Consider the following 20,485-nt stretch of genomic DNA (forward strand, 5'->3'; position numbering starts at 1 on the left):
ACACACACACACACAACACACACACATCAAATGCAAAATCAGCTGTACACAAACATTGTACTCTAGCTGATAAAGATATTTCTCACAAGGACAATTTGACAATTCTGATATTTCTATACATGTATATCAGAACTGAACAATTACGTAAACAGATGTCAGATACCAGGTATTTTGTTGTTGGTTTGGGAGTTCACAAAAGTGTAAGTAGAGAAATCCAGAATTACCCACGTGGTAATGGATTAGAATTGGAGTAATGGATTTGAGTTGGAGATAGCACTATCAATTCCTACTAAGCTTAGCGCAGGTGGGGACAGCTGCACACTGCTGTCTACAAATCCGTATCTCCCCTGGTTGGTATGCACACGCGGATCTCCCCTGGTTGGTATGCACACTCGGATCTCCCCTGGTTGGTATGCACACGCGGATCTCACCGTTCTGTTAATCCAGAGAACCTGAAAACAATGGCATCTGAACAGCAACAAGCACAACAAGTGACCTTCTGAACACAATTCTCTAACAAAGAATAAAAGGGAAAAAAGAATAAAGGGAGCTTTGGGGAGATGGACAATTCTAGGACTGGGGAAGAAAAGCCTTCGATGGGACTGGAATTCCTTACAGAATCAGAAAGTACGTGTTATAAGCAAACAAACAAAAAAGCCAAAAATCCCATGCCCACAATGACGGGAATACATGCACAACAATGGGACATAGCAGCCAAATGGAAACACTCTAGGTGTCCAGAGCGGGAGCATTCTGAACAATGAAACAAGTCCAGCACTGGATTATGATGCAAAGTGTGCCGTAACCATCTGGGACTGTGTGTGGATATAAAAAGTAACAGATAAAGAAACGGAGGGCAATGAACAAATATCACACACGTAAGAATTCCAGAAACTTCATGTAGCTATCCCACCATCTTATTTTCAGAAGTCTACACAAAGTTCAATATTGCAAAGATAGAAAACAGTAACATTACAGGAAAAAAAAAACCTGAAAATCACCTCAGCTAGGTCATCAAGGTCCATGCTAGTGATCATAAATCATGCTAATGGTGGGTATGACAGGGTTAGAAATTGGATCCCCTAAGAGCTTCTTTCAGAGGACCCAAGATGTCTGAATAGGGTCAAACAGCCACACAAACTTGGGCTACTCTGGACCACTCTGTCCTGGTTAATGTAATGGTTGGTTGACAATAACTCATCCCAATCCTGTTATCTTAGTTACTAGTTTCTCATTAATCAAGTATATCTGTGTTCAAACTACATGCTATATAATACAGCAAATGGACCCAACATTTACAGGATATTTCATCCCATAGCTACAGAACACACTTCCTTGTCCTCAGCACATGGAACATTCAGGCCACAAATCAAGTCTAAGCAAATTTAAGAGAACTGAAATCACACCATGTATCTTCTAAAGAATATAAAGAAACAAAGCTAAAATAAACAAGAATAGTAGAACAACACCCACCAATACTTGGAAACTAAACAACACTCTACTAAATGAATAGTGGGTCATTGAAAAAATTAAAAAGAAAAACAAAAACTTTACAGAAATAAATGAAAATGAAAAAACAACATATGAAAACCTTAGGATACAGCAAAAACAATATGAAGAGGGAAGAATGTAGCATTAAGTGCCTACATTACAAAAAGAAATGTCTGAAACTAAAGATCTGATCATGTGCCATGAGTACTTGGAAAATGAGAACAAACCAAGGCAAAAAATAACATCACAGCAAAACAGATAAAGCTCCGGCCAGATTAACAAAGAAAAAGCAAAGAAAATATGAAATATTACAAGCAGTATGATTAACATACGAAGAATCAGAAGAAACTGATATGAAGAATTACATGCTAGTAAATCAAAAATGCTCAAAGAAATGAAGAAATTCCTGAACGCATATAACCTACCAAGATTAAATTAATAAAATAGAGACTATCTAAACAGACTGAGATTGAAACAGTAATTAAAAGTCTCAAAGCAAGGAAAAAATCTAGGCCTTCACTCACAGCTGTACCACTGAATTATACAAAGCATTCCAAGATAAATTAACTCCAATGCTTCTTAAACTATTCCAAAATACTGAAGAGGATGAAATAAACAAATGGGGTTATAAACTCAGAAGCTTCCTCAGAGCAAAGAGTACACTGAGCGCCATCCAATGGATTGAGAAAAAAATATTTCCAAGCTATCTATCCAACAAAGGCTTAACATTCAAAATATGTTACCAACTTAAAAAAAAAAAAAACTCGACAACAGAAAAACAACCAATCCAGTTGAAAAGTGGGTGCAGGGTCTTCAAAGAGAGTCATCGAGAGAAATACAAATGGCTAACAGATCAAAAAAACTGCTCAGCATGTCCAGCCATCAGGGAAATTAAAATCGAAACCACAATGAGATACCACCTCACTAAGAATGCCTAAAATGCCAGAGTAACAAATGCTGGAGAAGAAATGGAGAAAGGGGAACACTTAGCACTCTTGGTGGGGATGTAAGTCAGGGCAACCACTGTGGAAGACAGTAGGAAAATTTCTTTAAAAACTAGAAATACATTTGCCATGTAATCAATCTAGCAATCCCACGTCTGGATATATTCCAAAAGACATGAACACCTTGTATCAGGGAGATGCTTGCAGTAGCACTGTTCACCCTAACCAGAATTTGCAAAGGAGTCCATCTTCAAGGATCGAATTTATATACTGTAGCATACCATTCAGCTGTTTTTTTTTTAAATGAAATTATATCATTTGCAGCAAAATACATGCAACCGGAGGATGTCATGCTGAGTAAAATAAGCCATACACAGAAAGAACAAATATTGTATGTTCTCCCTTATGTGTGGAAACTGGGATTTCAAGTAGTAAGAAAGGACATTTTTAAAAGCAAGAAAGAAAATTACCATCTCTGTCAATGGAGAGACATATCATCAAAGATGAAAAGCAGTTTTTGTAAAACTACACATGCAGGGGGCTGGTGCTGTGGCATAGCTAGTAAAGCTGCAGCCTGAAGCACCAGCATCCCATATGGGCACTGGTTCAAGCTCAGCGGTTCCACTTCTGATCCAGTTTCACACTGATGCCTCTGGGAAGCAGCGAAAGATGGCCAAACTACTGCCCCCAGGCGGGAGGCCCAGAAGGAACTCCCAGACCCTGGCTTCAGGCTGACACAGCTCCAGCCGTTAAAGCCATTTGGGGAGTTAATCAAAAGTTGGAAGGCCTCTCTTTCTCTCTGGCTCTGCCTTTCAAATAAACACAATAAATCTTCCCCCACCCCTGCAAACACCAAAAGAGAGAGAGAGAGAAAGAGAGAGAGAGAAACCATTACACATGCAATTGACCATACAACCCAGCAATTGAACTCCTGAGCAATTGTCCCAGAAAAATTAATTTGTTTGCACAAAAATGTGTTATGTGGAGGTTTACAAAATTTTTTCTGTGATAGCTCAGAAGTGGAAGTGGCCCAGATTCCTCTTAACAGGTGAATGGTTTAAAAACAAAACAAAACAACACAACAACAAACACAGGATAGTCCCACTACACAGAACAATGCTCAGGAATGAGGGAAGACGGAGGACACCGGAGGTAACTCGGACAAGTGAACAAGGCCCAATCTCCAAAGTCTACACACTATATGAATCCACTTATGTAACACACCCCTTAAAAAAGGCACAAAGTTGCAAAAATGGAGAGCATTCAGTGCTTCTCAAAGGTTAAAGAGAGGTTGTGCTGGGCGGGAGATGGGTGTTGCTGTAAAAAAAGCAGCATGCGACGTTCTTCGCAATGATGAAAACATTCTGGACTTTGGTTCTGCCCATGTCAGTGTCTTGCTTCTGATACTGTGCCACAGTTTCACAATATGTTGTCACTGGAAGAAACTGGGTACAAAGGTTACACTGGGGCTCTCTTGTTTCTTTCAACAAATTTAATTATCTCAGAATAACAAGTTCAAAAACGTAACGAGAGGAAACTAGGCACATAGACAGTCCATTGTTTTTCTAACAAATGAGCCAACGGAATTCAATAGTGAAAAGGTTGTATGTATTTTTAGTAAGATATAGGACTAACTGGATATGAACATGCAAAATACGAATCTCCAGCTTCAATTCACACTGTACATAAAAATTAACTCAAAACAAGTCCTACATCTAAACTAAAAGCAAACACTTAAAAAAATTATTATAAAAACCCTATAAAATTCCACCATCTTCAGGCGTTGACTTTTTGATACCAAAAATTGTAAACTATAAAAGAAAAATTGATGTTAGACATTATCAAAATAAAACATTCATGAAATTCATGCATAAGCAGAATGCATATCTCTAACAAAGGATTCTATCCAGAATTTATGAAGAATTATCACTAGTCAATAATATGACACGTAACTCTTTTTAAGTAGAGAAATGATTCGAAAAGACATTTTGCAAATGCAACATGTGAATAGCTAAAAACCACATGAAAGAAAGTCAACACCAACTAATGTATATTAAAATTTCAATGGAATTTTGCAATGGAAATGAACCACTTTTCCACTTATAATAATGCACGTCAGAAAGGACTACAGCACTCAAGTCCCTGCTCTTAGACGGACAGTGTTGGGGATCTCAAGGGCTCACTGTTTTCCCTGTTGCACACAATGATCTCAAGTCCATCCAGTGTCAGGTAGGAAGTACAGTGGCTCCTGGGAATTAACATCTGGTCAGGGTTGGGAGGTCCATCCTTTCCACCCGCTGGCCCTCAGCCAGATAATTCTAAGGCGCAGAATTGCAAAGACTCAAAGGCCCATTGGAGAGTGTGCCCCATTAAGGTTGTGACGATAAAGTAAATGGGGGGCTGGCACTGTGGTGTACTGGGTAAAGCCGCAGCCTGTGGCGCCGGCATCCCATGTGGGTACTGGCTCAAGTTCCACTTGTTCCAATTCTGATTCAGCTCCCTGCTAATGCACCTGGGAAAGCAGTGGGAGGTGACCCAAGTCTTTGGCCCCTGAACCCCTGAGCAGATGGAGTTCCAAGTTCTCAGCCTGGCTCAACCTTGGCCTTTGGAATCATTTGGGGAGTGAACCAGCATATAAAATACATCTCTCTTCCTCTCCCCTCACCACCACCACCTCCCGCCCACGACTCTGCCTTTCAAATGAATAAATGAATATTTGAAAATAAAAAATAAATTGAAATTATGTTACTAAAAAACTTAACAGAAAATAGGAAGGAAGGAGGGGGATTGAGAGAGAGAGGACAGGAGGGGTTGTGTAGTCTTAGAATTATATCTATGCAATACATACATACATGAAATACATGAAAGCTGTCCCCTATGAACAAAAATAGAAATAGGAAAGTGCTTTCACGTTTTTCTTACAATTAAATGTCAACAGGAGATGTTTAGATAGGGAATGATAAGATTATCATTATAGGACATCTTTGTATACATTTATTGAGATACATTGTATATACCTACTGAAATATCAACTGTACCCCATAATTATGTGCAATTCTTAAGTGTTAATCAAAAACATTTAAAAAATGTTTGGGCTAAACCACGATGGCTCAATGGCTAAATCCTCGCCTTGCATGTGCTGGGATCCCATAATGGGCACTAGGTTGTGTCCCGGATGCTCCGCTTCTCATCCAGTTCCCTACCAACAGCCTGGGAAAGCAACAGACGATGAGACTCTTAGACTCCTGTACCCATGTGGGAGACCTGGAGGAAGCTCCTGGCTCCTGCCTTCGGATCAGCTCAGCTCCGGCCTTTGTGGCCACTTTGGGAATGAATCAGTGGAATAAAGATCTGTCTCTCCTTCTCCCAGTAAATCTGCTTTTCCAATAAAAATAAATAAATCTTTAAAAAAGAGTTTAAGGGGATTAAAATGCTAATTAATTCAGTTTTATATTATATACATGTGTGGAATTACCACATTGTACCCCATATACATATTAAAACTAAAAAGGAGGTCTTTAGGAGTCCTTAGTAGCTGAATACAAGGAGCGGATAAAAGGAGGAAGGACTCAATGACTTCCCAGTTTGTGGCCACAGCAACCTGGAGTGAAGCACTACTGTGTGATGAGTGAGAAAATATTTTAGGAAGGGGAAAACACTTCTGGGTTTGAAATGGTTCTGAGACTTCCCTGGATGCATGCTGCATCGACCGTCACAGAGTTGATATATATTCTGAAAAAAGATTACTTTTTCTCTTCCATAAGATACCAAAGTACATTTCAAATGGAGTGGAGATTTAAATGACAAAATTTAATTTCCACATAATTAAAATCATAGAGGAGAATATAAAATCTGATTAGAAAAAACTTCTTAGAATGAAACAAAGAAACCTGAATAAAAGGTCAAGATACAGTGAAAAACCTTAAAATATGCAGCCAGTGTTGTGGTCCAACGAGTTAAGCCACCACCTTCAATGCTGACATCCCATATGGGCACTGGTTCAAGTCCGGGTTGCTCCACTTCAATATTCTTGCCAAGGCATATGAAAAAGCAACAGGAGATGAGCCAAACCCTTGAGCTCCTGCACCCAAGCAAGAGACCTGGAACGAGTTCTGGGCTCCTGACTTTAGCAGGACCCAGCCCTAGCCATTCCAGTGCTGACATTTGGTGAGTGAATCAGTGCAAAGAAAGTCAGTCTGTCTCTCTCTCTCTCTCCCCCTGACCCCATGTGTGTGTGGATGTGTGTCACTGTGCCTTTCACACATGTACACATTTTTGTTAAAAGCAAAAGAAACACAAATAACCAGAAACATATTTGAAAGCTTCCACTCTCCCTGGAATCACAGGCATGCCCCAGATGGTGAGAGCGGCAGTTCTCGGCACCGGTGCTGCTCCGTACCCCATTTTTGCTTTCCACATCATGGTGTTGAAACACACTCACCACATGTATATATTTTAAGCAAAAAGTAATTCATAATAGTATGAACGATATGATTTTTGTATGTTTCAATAAATATCAGTAACTGCACACACACATACACACACACACACACACACACCTACAGGAAAATCACTCAATATCAAAAAATGTATCAAAATATTATGTTCTGGTAGTGCAATTTTAATTGCTGTGTTTTTTATTTTGATAACCCTGTATTTTTATTTTTATCCCCTATTTTTATTACTCATGGATAAGGATATTTGGAAAAAAAACACAATGCATTTCCAATATTATTTTTGTCTCTGAGAAACGACAAGTATGTCTCTGTGGCTTTGTAACCATTCAGCAAAACAAAACCATCCAAAAAGCTTTTTGTGACACAATCTCACTTTTCAGCCCAAGCAAAAAAAATCCAAATTGGAAAACCTGGATGTAATATTGAAAAACATGAGTGGACTTCAAAAAACTTGTGGAAAATGAAATGAAAAGATAGGTTTATTTGGGGGGGCAAGAAGGTTTTGAATCCGTGCAGACTTTTTTCAGAATATGCATCTTCCAGGAACTTTCTAAAGATCCCATGTGGAAGGCAGGGTCAGTGTTGTTTCTACCACCTCTCGGTTGTTGCAGCTTCAGCAAGGCACACATGACCCCCGGATGGGTGGGGGAACCAATTTCCATGAAATTCTGTAGGGAGCTGAGAGGCTGGCACAGGGGCTGAGCAGGGAAGGAAGGTATACAGCAAGGCATGCCGCTGCCAAGGAGGACATACAGCTCCCTGCAGCCAAAGAGTCCACCAGGTTCTAGCAGACCAGGCACACCAGCCTGCAAACCAGAATGACATTTATGCTTTTGCTGTTTGGAGTGAAGCTCAGAAAACATACTTTCTCCAACTCTCCAGACATCATGACTCCTGCATCATGCTGGAAAAACAAACCACTGCAATGGTACAGACTTCCTTTCGGAAACCTGATGGAAACTTAACAGTCTCCCTACAGCAGGTGTATGTAAATCCAACACTTCACATCTGGTTTTAGAGAGTAAAATACTCCCTGCAGCCCCTGAAGGGGTGCCTAAGAAGAACCTCAGGTTAGACTGGATCTCCTTACCTTCAACTGAATCCTACTCAGTGTCTAGAAACCCCCAAGGTTCCTGTGCACCCAGACCCAGCTCTTCTACCCTCTCTCTCCACCCTACTATCCCTACAGACTCCTGTAGGGCATAAGTCTACACTAATAGTTGATCTCCAACCTGGAGTGTCACCCCTTACTTCCCACCACCACCTGTTTTCAAAATCCCATCACTTTTACACTCTCAATAAAATTCAGCACAGCAACTCCAATGGAGAGTTCCTTTCAGCCTTGGAAACAACCAGCAATGATGCTGATGCAAGTGCAAACATCCATGTGATTCTGAAGTCTCAGTGCAGCCGGTTACGCCAAAATAGATCCTCACCCTAGCAATGCCTCCTTACACTTGGCAAATTATGTTATTAGCTTGTAATTATTTCAGGCTAACTTCTGAAATCTCAGGGAAGCAATAAAGCTGAAAATTCATCCCCCAGATTACTTGCCTGTAAAGCCAGGTGGGCAGACGCACGTGCCGTTCAAGCCTTCACTGTCACAGGTGCCTCCATTCAGACAGCTGATGTTAGCACAAGGATCCTTGTACAGTTCACAGTGAGTCCCTGCAGAGACACAGGCAAGGGGTGATCAGGCAGCAGTCTTCGGATTCCGTGTGTGTGTGTGAACACACATGCACATCGCATGTTCACTCTTGACTTTAGACTGTCATAAAAACATACCTGTAAGAACAAAAGCAATCCCTACTTGCAGGTCCTACTACAAATATCTCTACATGTCCCAAAGCCCAAAAGTTAAATTAATCAACAGTAAATGTGAAGGTCCCCCTGTCCAAAACATATAATAGCTACATAGACCTAATACAATTTCCATGTAATTGAAACAGCATTCTAAAAAAAGAAGATCTGGAAGCAGATATTGCTATGAGCCCCAGCTCTATCTTGCAGAAATAAAGGAGGCAGAGCCACTCCGTATTTCAGCTTCATTCCCAAAGGCCAAATCAGTTCAGCACCAAGGTACCACCAGGTGGTGGGTGACCTCACAGCCACGACTCAGATCCTCACACCAACACGGTAGGCACTCTCTCTTCCTCCCCAGTTCAGAGAAGGGGCCAGTGAGGAAGCAACCCAAGATACAAGCCTAGCCCAGGAAACTGGGATTTGAACCTGCTAAACATTCAAATGTAGTCTGTGCCTACCGCAGAGTTGACTGAGAGTGGTTTCTGTCTGATCACAGAAATATCCCAAACGCTATGAAGCCCATCAATCATGTAACAAACAAAAGGTTTTGAAAAATCAGAACATAAAAAAGAGGAATTTTAAATCTTTGCATAGTTGTGGTGACTAATACAGAGACACCACAAGCAATGTTTATGAGCAAAACTGCTGCTTTCAGATTTGATTATTGCATAGAGCCCTCATCTTCACTCCTGAGAAACAGTGGCTTTCCTACTTCCTACAGGTTGAACTCTTTAGTTTAAGGTTAAGCTTGTGATGATGAAGTAAATTGAAAGTATGTCATTGCAAAATTCAAAAGAAAATGAGGAAGAGGAGGGAGGTAGACGTGAGGGAGGGAAGAAACGGCGGGAGAGATCATGGTGCCTTCCGAACTGCATGGAGGAAGCACATGACATTTGCTTGCCTGATAACACTATTCCAATAAAACAAAACAAACTGGGTTCATAAAGTATCTGCACAGTCACAAACAAAACCGTTTTCTGTTAGTGCAAAAAATCAAAGCCACGCACTAGCACAAGGGTATGCATGTACTTGTGCAAATGCCTGAAGTGGGACCAGAACGCTTCTAGAACAGATAACTCTGACATCTCTACTTGCCACAGTACAGACACTTTATTAGCAATTTTTATGATAAACATATATGTTTGATAATTCTATTTTTTTAAAAGAATCCAATGCTATATGAAAAATGAGATATTTGCCAATGGTACGATGCTGTGTCAGAATGAACAAATGGGTCTATCGGTTTGTTTATTCACCCCCTCCATGCCCCACCCTTTGGCAGGGAAAAAAAATCACATCCTATTCTGGATAAGAATGTAAATACCATGTGGCCGTCCTTCTCCACAGGCTTAAGAAGCACACGCATCGAGCAGCTGGGAAGTGAAGGTATTTATTTAATATGTTCCCAACTTCACTCCTTAGATTGTGCAACAGATGGCCACGCCCAGTGACTCATCATCTGGTCACTGAAGTCATCCTTGCTGGGGTTGGCACTCACTTCTTTGTCCTGTCTTAAGAAGCAAGGATCAGTAAAGAGGAAAAGAAGTGTGAAAACAGAGACGGAACTTCCTCTCTGCACATAAACAACTTCCAGGAGCTAAGGAAGGCATTTGAAAAGAAAGTTTTGAATTTCTTTTTGTCCTTGCCACTTCTCCTGCCCCCATAACCAAGCCATCCACAAGGGTCGGGCAGATATTTTTCTGAAGTACTCTTTACTCTTGGCCCCCTTTTCCCCTGCCAATAATCACCCAGAAGCCACAGTCTCCTGTGTGATGGGAAACAGTCCTTCACAGTCTAGTTCTAGGGACCTGATGGATCCTCCTGGGCTGCTGTCACCCTGAACAAACCCAGGATGCAAAAGAAACTATCAAACAAGAGGAATGATCAGCATAACTGGGTCAGTCTTCTTCATTTGGGCGTGCCTCGCTTCGCATCCCAGGAGTCTCCAGTGCTTTTTTTTTCACACTGACTCCCAAGGAACATGGATTCAATTGAAAAAGCAAAATGCAGAAGAGCCTTTTCAGCCTCAAAACACTTGTAGCAAAACAAGTATTCATTTATTTACAAGTTCCCATGGGGTTGTTTAATGGGAACCAGGAGACAAAAACGTTTTCCATCGTAATGGGAAATGCAGGCACCACCAAAGTCCAAAAGTGGCCAAAATCTAAAAAATTTTCCATTAGACTTAAAAAAATAAAAAATAAATGTTCAAATGATCTCCAGAAAGCTTCTAGTAATACACTTGCTAATCCTGCTGTGTATTGTAATTAAAATGTTTGCACAAAAATGAGGCACTTTTTTAATAAGGAAAAATCAAAACGTAGGTTAAATATTTAAGCACCTTATCCTAAAGATTTTCAATTATTAAACAGTTGTTGAAAACACCCAAGGTGAGCAATTTTGGACTTCTGTGTATTTGGAGGGTTTTTATGGCAATAACTCTGTCCCTTGTTATTCCTCTTTTGCAAGAGATAAGGGATTGGGTCACTTAATCATCCCCAGACAGCTTTTTGGCAGCAAGACTGGACAAAAGCTCGCAGAAACACCATGACTATGAAACAAGACGGTCTTAAAGTCTCCAATGAGCACTCCGATGACTCACATGTCTGTACTCTAAGCCTCACTAATTCCTACACAAAAAATGTGCCATGGTGCTTTGCTTGGCATTAGAGATGAAAAACCCCTAGCCAGAAACTTGAAACCCAGAGAAGGAAAGAGACATGGACCATAGTGAGGTGCCAAGGGAGCCTCCACACCAACACTCCTCTTAAGACCTCAGGGTCCTCCTTTCATGTACTTTTCAAATTATTTTTATTACTTTCCATGATACAGTTTTGTAAGTATAGGGATTCCCTCCATTTCCTTCCCCTTTCTCTGCCACCATTTTCCTCTCCCAACATTTTACCTTATATTATTACAGAGATGTAATTCTTTTGTAACAGTTGCAAGCTTACATTCTGCTGTTTAAATGTATCATGGCATTGTAGATGTAGACAAAAACAGAAAACCTAACATCCTATTGCCAAGGCATATTTAACTGGGGTGTCCTCTTATGTGGAAATAGGGATGCCATTCCTGGGGGTCCCCAGCACTCATCCAACACTGCTTCCATAGGAGTCCTCCCTTCAGCCTGGACCTTGCCTCATTCTCAAGTCCCAAAGCCGAAATCCTTCCACAGGAAAACCAACTCTTGAGGTTCTTCTGTCTCCCTGCTTTGAGAACACGCTTGGATTGCCATTGTGAGAAGTCACTGCACCCATCATAACCAATGCCTCCTCCTGTCTGGCTGCCCCTACAAATCCCCGAGGAGCTGAAGAGCACAGTCCACAACTTAATGCATGGGCGGAGCTGTGGCCAAGCCACCAGTGTGCCTTGCTGCCACACAGGTGAGACTGCTGGAGAAACAGCAGTCTGTTCCAACTTCCAGCTCTGCCTCCGCAACACCCTGTTTTGTCAGGGGAAAGCAGGTCCACATGACGAGCTGAGTCTGTGCAATGACACATTCATCACCCGTTGGCAAAAGGCAAGGCACGCATGATTACGAAACTGTGTTTAGTCTCCAGCAAAAATAAACTGTAATTCAGTCAAAACTAATAAAAATTCATACTTTTCATATTAAAGGACGGAGAGGCAATGTTTTTGAAAGGATTTCTATTCCAACAGGGCTCTTTACAGAAGTTAATCTTAGAATTAAAATGAACAAGAATTCAAGGAGCAGTGTACCAATTATAAATCTTTGCCGTCACCACAAATTTGGTCCCAATTAATATGTGAAAACTGAAAGTCATCACTGCATCTTCAGGAAAAGTAAGACAGGTAAAGAAAACTCAGCAGAAGTGTTCTTTGTGCTTAAGTTTGACACAAGACGTCATCTTACTCCAACTCACTTCCCTCCAGAAAACTTCTCCAGTAGTAGACTGTTTCAGAAATTACAACTGGTATCTCAACCTTAGCCTCTTGGGGGTATTGGTTGCAGTCTTCGCTTTTGGCTCAATAATAGCCCAGGGAAGGAAAAGCACCCGCCTTTCATCCATTTTTGCATCTATCCTTGTGCTTGAGAAGGTCTGGGTACACACAATTCCCAGAGCTTCTTGCTCACTGATTGACAGACTCTAACAGAGGAAATAATTTTGCTCAACAAAGCAGGAGTCATCCTTTCAATTACAAATTTATGTGGCCATTAAAAATAAACAAGTGCGATGTCAACAAATTTATACCTCAGTGATTCCGAGACTATCACGGAAATTAATTCAGACTGTATGAAAAGTGTATGTAAAAAATGAGTTCCTCCAATAATTATTTAGAAAAGCCCCACATTAGAAGCAACAACAAGAAAATAAATCTGTATTTCTTCATGGGAACTCCAGAGAGAGCTACTTAATAATAAAACCAGTTAAAACTTTCTAACAATATGCAAGAAGTCTTTAAAAAGCTTATGGAAAACATACATAATGAAAAAACTACCCATGGATTTAAATCATTTTAGCATGAAAACAAACTTATTTTGCAATTCCAACTTTTCAAGAACTTTCTGAAGTACTCTTGTATAAGTCAAATACAATACCATGCTATACATTGTGCATACATATTGTATACTATGTATTTTATGCATGAATAGAAACAATACAAATCATTGTTACTATTGTGCTATGTGGTAAAACCATGAACAGTTCTGAATTTTTCTTCTAAATGTTTGTCATTGTGACTGTATTACTTGCATAATTAAAATGTAAACTTTTTTAAAAATTTCAATCGCCAACAGTTCAAAGGATACATTGTTGAGCATTTCACTTGTCCTGCTGGTTGCACTATTTCTCCATGGCAATATGAAGTGAACACCAACCATACATCTGTTAAGCCCCCATCATAAACTGGCTTTGCACCTGCTATCAGTAACGTCAGCAAGCCAGCCTGAAAGAATGTGCTCTCAACCTCTTTCTGCATTTCACTTCCTAACAATTTCATGATCCACAATGGAAACTTAGATACCAGAAAAATATTCCGGTTGGTTTCCAGTCATTAATTGCATTACACGGGAATTTCAATTCTAATAAACACAGCTATTGGGAATTGCTTTGTGCAAGCCACCCTACTGACAACAGGGAAGATGACAGTTTACCTGGGCAAAGGAAAGTCAGAAGGCATCAAAGACAAACCTCAACACTACTGACAGTCCAAAGACAGGAAGTCGCATCTGCCTGGAGAAGAACATTCCTGATAGTAGATGCTGATACAGACACAGGAGTGGATGAGGACAAAGCGGAGGGGGAAGAAAGAAGCCAAGCTCGAAGCTCTGGGTCCCAACAGCATTTATGGGGTTCAGGGGGCAAGAACCCTGGGAGAGCTCAGAGAGGAGAGTCAGACGGCAGAAGAAGCCGAGTGACCTTCAGGAGGGACTGGGTCCAGAGGGAAAAAGAGCCAGAACAGCTAATCAGAACTCAAGGTCTTCAATGAACTCAGCCAGGATTTTTCTGAAATCTGAGTTAGTGCAATGGTGTATGGACAAGAGCCCAAAGGAAGAACATTAAGAAAGAGCGGAAAAAAACACAACAACTAGGAAACAGAGGTGCTGTCAAGTATCAACTCTTAAGAACTTGGTTGAAAACGAGAAAAAGAAAAAAGGCACTTCAAGTAAGTAGAACAGAAACACGACGTCAAAGACAAGGGTTTTTATCATTATTATTCATATGGGATTTATTTAGAAACCTAAAAGCATTTTCTTGTGGTTTAGAAATACAATTTTTCTAGCACTATTTATTTGAAAAGGATGGGGCTCTGATTCATGGCTACTTCTCTTTAGAAACCACACATTATTCCTGTAGACAATGGTCTCTCCACCAGCACTCAGCTTTGTTTCTCTCTCCATTCCTGCAGCAGTGACATATGAATGTAATAATAATTGTAGTGCCGACGTGGGCTTTAAAATGTCTCCGAAGTGCTCCCTCTGGCTCTTGTTTGTCATAATGTTGTTAGCTGCTTTTGCCTGACTTCCTAGTATATTCATTCTTAGGAATTTACATTCTTGTATTAACTTCATTTAAAACATAAAAAAGTGAAAAGAAATACACTTGTTTAAAATACATTTGTGAAGTAGGATGTTAAAACCCAACCCCAACACATTATTTATTGACTTATCCAAGATTTATGTCCAAGTATGTACATACCAGTTGGCAACTGTTGCTTTTCCCTTTCCCTTTTTGAAAATTTCAGCCAGTCCCCAGGCCATGGCTCTTGGGTACCTACGATTATTCCCATTTCACAGACAAAGAAGTGATGGCTCCGAGAGTACTCGAAGACAGAGACAGGAGTCAAGCCAGCTGTCTGGCAAAAATGCTTTTGGAATTTGGCAATTTCAATAGATAAAGACGAATCCCACATCTTCCCTTTGTCTGGGAGCCTTTGGGGCAGATTCGGTCTGCCAAATTCCCACTTGTGTTTCAAAGCCATCGCTCAGTGTGTTGACCCTTCTACGCTGCCGCCACCATCCGGGGGTTTCCTAACTTGATAGAGAAATGCTACACATAACCAAATCTTGGCAGAAGTGCTTCCCAAGAGAAAGAAACACAAGAGAACAGAATCTTGGGTCTGAACCAGAGAGCAGGATCCAGCCCCTCTGTCTGTCTCTCTTAAGCCCTCCTTCCCATCCTCTCACCTCCCCATTCTTGCTTTACACGCCCTACCATTTACTACTATGCTGCTGCGGTTTACTTTCCAGTTTTTACCAATTCTTACTCATACCTAAACCTGATGTCTCCATAATCACAGCAGAATTTATAAAACACTTTGTTAGCCTATTTGGGATGGGTTCTTCAACAAACTTCCAATCCTTACTACCCCTATCTTCTCCTAGGTTTAGTTTTTTAAAAATGAAATCTCAATTTGGTCCTATAAAATTTCCTGAAAAGCAGGTGTTGCAGGAACAGCCTCAGGTGACCCCCAAGGAGTCATATCTTTACACAGTTCCCTCTCCTCACTTATGAGCTTCCAATCCAGAGCATGTAGCAATGGTACAAATATTTGAGTTCATTCTAGGTGGGCCTGGCCTAACCAGGTGAGACACTGAAGAGGGCCCAAAGCCTCCCCTGCCATTTTCAAACAGCAAGTGGTAGGGCTCTCGTATCCTGGCTGTCTTTCAAGCACCAAGATATCATAACTTCTTCAGCTGCAGGTGAGATGCCTCCTGAAACCTAAGGTGTAAACCACAGGTAGAGCCTCCTTTATTCAAACTTCAAATGTGAGGTCAGCCTAGCGAGATCCTGGCAAGAGAATCAGCATGCCGCATGTGGACCCAGAAACAGGTTAGACAATAAAAGGCATGGTTTTAAGCCGCTGAAGGGGAGTGATCATTTTTATGTAGCACTAGGTGATTAGTACAGCAGATACGAATGTTCTCTAAAGGGACTTCCCTCACCTGTTACTATTCACCAGCTTACTAAGGATTATTCTTTAAAGAAGTCTGCCCAACTCTTCCTCCTGTTCTCCATCTTTCCCTGTCTGGACATCTTTGTCCCAACTTGGTTTCTATTAGATGAGAATACATTTAAAGGTGATGTTTTTGAAGATGGCATCGTGATACAGTGGTTTAAGCCACTGCCTGTGATAGCAGCATTCCATACAAGTGCCCGTCCCTTTAACACTGCTCCATGTCTGATCCAGATTCCTGCGAAAGCACCTAGGAAAGCAGCAACAGATGTTTTACGCACTGGAGCCCCTGCCATCCAGGAGACAAGTCAGGAGCTTCAGACTTCTGGTTCCATCTGACACAGTCCCTGTCATTTCTGTCGCTAGGAGCTGTTGCTAGGAGAGTGAACCACTGGATGAGATATCTCTGTCTCTCTTCCTCTACCTCCTCTTGCCTGTTAATAAAATTAATATTTGAAAGCAGTAATTTTCTTATAAAGCATTTGTAATATGTTTGCTGTATCCTTGAAGGTACAACAATGACTTTTTGTGTTTTGTTTTGTTTTAAGGCTATTAATGAATTTGAAACTCAGAGCTGCAGAAAGGGAAAGAGAGGGGAAAAGAGAGAGAGAGAGAGACATCTTCCATCCTCTGGTTCAGTAAGTACGCAGCCACGATGGCTGCCCTGAAGCCGGGAGCTGGCAACTCATCCAGGTCTCCCACATGGGTGCAGGGGCCCAAGCACTTGGACCATCCTCTACTGCCTTCCCAGGCCATTAGCAGGGATCTGGATTGAGGCCATGGACCAGGACTCAGATCATCACCTACATGGGATACTGCTAGGCAAGGGCTTATCATACAGTGCCACAATGTCAGGAATACCTTTGTTTTGCTTTCAAAGCTAAATGATGATCTTCACAATGAGGCCTGCCATGCTGTTTCAGCTCTGCTCCTTGGAGGCACGAGCTGCTCGAGGCTGACCTCTTGCCCTTACATGTAACTTGTACTTTGTTCCAAAACTTGTCCCAGGAAATGTCTCAGGAAATTTCAAGTTGCATTTCATTCTCTTCCACAATTTCTAGGCCATTCTGAAAGTCCATTCTCTTTGAAAACAAAATTTCTCTAGGCAGCTCACAGATGTGTAATAGTAAGTTCAGCTTTGCTCTCTATGCACCCCTTCCCTCTGGAGCATCTGCCACACAGATGAAAGCACATTTCTTGAGCTTCTTTTTGAGCTGTTGACCAGGGTGAGGGTGGAAATCTTGGCAGAGAAACGATGCTAAGGTTTCCATTCCCCCACCACCCAGTGCTAGCTGACCAGGCAACTGGATCCTGGCTACTATGGCAAGGGGCGTGGAAGCTTTTCCAGTTTGGGGTTCTCACGGCTTCCAGGTGTGCACACATGCAGACCGTCCCTTCAGTCCAGCTGTGCCCATCCTTCAGGCGACAGCCACGGTCCACTTCACTCTGAGGAGGTCAGTAGACCCTGGTGTCTCACAGGTCACATCAGTTCCCTCATAGCAGGAACTTTATCTCTACACGCTGAGGGATTCTTAACTGGGCACAGAATCCTCGTTCTCCTGGAAACTACACCTCCTGTTCCTGGTGTGAACAAAGACTCCCAGCACCACCCCCCTTCCTCGAAAAGCAAACTCAAGCACTCAAGACCCTCTCCAATGGACAGATTCTTTCTTGGGTTCCTCCTAGCACAGAGCTGCAGGACCCAAGAATATGGAACATGAACTTAGCTGTCCATCCTCCTGGAATGTCACTCCCTTGGAGCTGGAGACATGTGAACCTCTTTGTAGGATAAAGGAAAGGAGCCAGGAGAGATTAAAAGATAGGCGCTGTGCAGAAAGATGACTGCCAGAATAAAGTTCTTAGAAAGACAGAAGGGGTGGAATTTAGAGTATAAGGAAAAGATTAACTCTGAGCAAGATAAACATGTGATGAACTACCAGGGAAGAGAACAAAGCTCCAGAAGTCACAAACTGCAAGATAAGCCTGTAGGAACAAGAGTCCTGAAAGGCTGTTCCATGGGCCAGGACCTCAGTGCCTCCTGAGAACTTAGCAGGCACTCCAGTTCTCAGACCTCACCCCAGACCTGGTGAATTACAACTGTAAAAGTGGGAATCTGTGCCATAACAAACTTGCTGGTAGATTCACACACACACACACACACACACACATTTGAGAACCACTGCTATCGGATGTACAACATTAGAGAAATCTGAAAGTGTTTACAAATGATAGCTCTGTTTTATCTCATACAGATGAGCGTGAAGTTAATTATATTCTAGGATTGATGAGCTTAATATGGGGCTTGGGAAAGTAACATTCTGAAATACCCTGGAGGAAAGAAAAAAGTAAGGAAAAAGAGAAAAAGAGGGCTAGGAAAACTATCTGAATTTAGAGATGGGTCATCCGAGGGTCATGAGAGGCAGTTGCGTTTTTCTATTTTTTGTAATGATTGCTTCAGCAACGACTCAAAGATAAAAGTGTAAGGAGCATATTCAGGGAATCTCCAGTTAATATTCTTTTTTCCCTTTACAAGGATGAAATGTCCTGTACAAAATTCAACCATAAGGGGCTGGTGTTGAGTGCATACAGATGCTGGTTCATGTCCTGGATGCTCCACTTCATATCAACTCTCTGCTCACAGCCTGGGGAGTGCAGCAGAAAACATCCGATGTGCGTGAGCCCCTGCTACCCATGTGGACTCAGAAGGGGTACATGGCTCCTGGCCCCACTCTGGCCATTATGGCTGCCTAGGAAGTGAACCAGCAGATGGAAGATCTCTCCCTCCTGTGTCTCCTTCTCTCTCCCCTCTCTCTGTAACTCTTTCAACTGAATAAATAAATCCTTAAAAATCTACCATAAACTAAAGGATGTTGACAACTAAAAAAACTCATCCACTGCTACTAAGTTTCCTATTGGAGAATTACAAAATCTATATTAGCATCATTATCCCTATCCTTCCTTTATTCAGACAGAATAAAGTGCAGACTACTGAAGAAGTTTGTCCAGGCTCCACAGTGAGATGCACATGACCAGGATGAGCTGCCTGGCTCTTCTGACTAATTGCACCTTATTCTTCTCTCCAAAATTGAACTACCCCTCCACCCCTCAAGGTGGTGGTAAGGCTTTTAGCTGAAAGGCCATGAGGAGGACACCTGCACATTCAACAGAAATAAAACAGTCAGGAAAGGGCAAGACAGAGACCACTGTCTATTAGGGAGGCACGAGACCTACCCGTCTCATGCGACCATTGGACCCATAAATCATCCCAGCTGCAGGATTTCATGTCCACTCCAGATAAATCCACACTCCAATTAGAGGTTCGTGCTTTTACATAGAGAAGTCATGGCATTGTTTAAAGCTGCTCTCGCACAAGCAGGCTAAATAGCCTCTTACCTTTGTATTCTGCCAGGCACACACACTCGTAGCCATTAACCATGTCCCTGCAGGTGGCCGCGTTCAGGCAAGGAGCAGACAGGCACTCGTTGTATTCCTCTTCACAGTAGAGGCCATGGTAACCTAGGGAACAGAGAGGGTCACTGTCAAAAGCATCCCATATAAGACCCACAGCGGATCACCTGCAAGGAAGGTGATGGGCACTCACTGGGAAGTGCAGTGCAGATGTACCAGACCTCAAAGAACCATGACTCCTGGGATAAAAATCACAAAACTCAGGGCCAGCGTTGTGGATTAAGCCCCTGCCTCAACCACCAGCATCCCACATGGCTACCAATTCAAGTCCTGGTGGCTCCACTTCCAATCCAGCTTCTTAAGTGCCTGGGAAAGCAGGAGAGATGTCCTAAGTGTTTGGGTTCCTGCCACGCACATGGGAAAGCTGGATGCAGTTCTAGGCTCCTAGCTGCCACGTGGTTCAACCCTGGCTATTGTGGCCATCTGGAAAAGCAACCAGCAGATGGGAGATTGCTGTCTCTCTAACTCTGCCTTTCAACTAAATAAAATACATCTTTGCTTTTATTGTGTCATGGATGTGGGAGAAGGTCAAGAAAAATGAATCTGCCATGAAAACAGCTTTTTGCAGTTCTACATCAGAGACATGACCCCGCTCATCCACTGAATGGTTTCAGCACTGCAGACGCAATGGCACTGATGCTGGGGAGCATGGTCACTGGGCATGTCAGCCAGCCAAGGAGGGAACGGAGGGCACAGCAGAGCCTCCATCGTGGGAGCAGCACTGCCCTCTGAGGAAGAAAACCCAACTTCTCCACATCCATGAGCGAAGTTCTTTAGCTAAACGACATTTTATTAAACTCTTCAAAAAGTTCACAGTGAACTAGGGTCTTTTTTGTTTGTTGAACCCTTTATTTCGTAGAGCATTCAGCCTTTGGCTATAATGTAAGTAAAAGTATGCTA

At 42.0% G+C, this 20,485-nt stretch overlaps 1 protein-coding gene across 1 annotated transcript in view; it reads right to left on the minus strand.

The window, feature by feature from the left end:
- Positions 1-20,485, minus strand: part of DNER (delta/notch like EGF repeat containing) — a 304,451-nt gene that overhangs the window by 23,412 nt on the left and 260,554 nt on the right. The window contains exons 9-10 of the mRNA XM_004576747.3: positions 19,511-19,633; positions 8,447-8,560 (exon numbers count right to left, since the gene is read on the minus strand). Coding sequence (XP_004576804.2) covers positions 8,447-8,560; positions 19,511-19,633 — 237 coding nt within the window. The remainder of the gene's footprint in view (positions 1-8,446; positions 8,561-19,510; positions 19,634-20,485) is intronic.

The sequence above is a fragment of the Ochotona princeps genome, chromosome 5 (genome assembly GCF_030435755.1).
Source record: "Ochotona princeps isolate mOchPri1 chromosome 5, mOchPri1.hap1, whole genome shotgun sequence".
Classification (NCBI taxonomy): Eukaryota; Metazoa; Chordata; class Mammalia; order Lagomorpha; family Ochotonidae; genus Ochotona; species Ochotona princeps.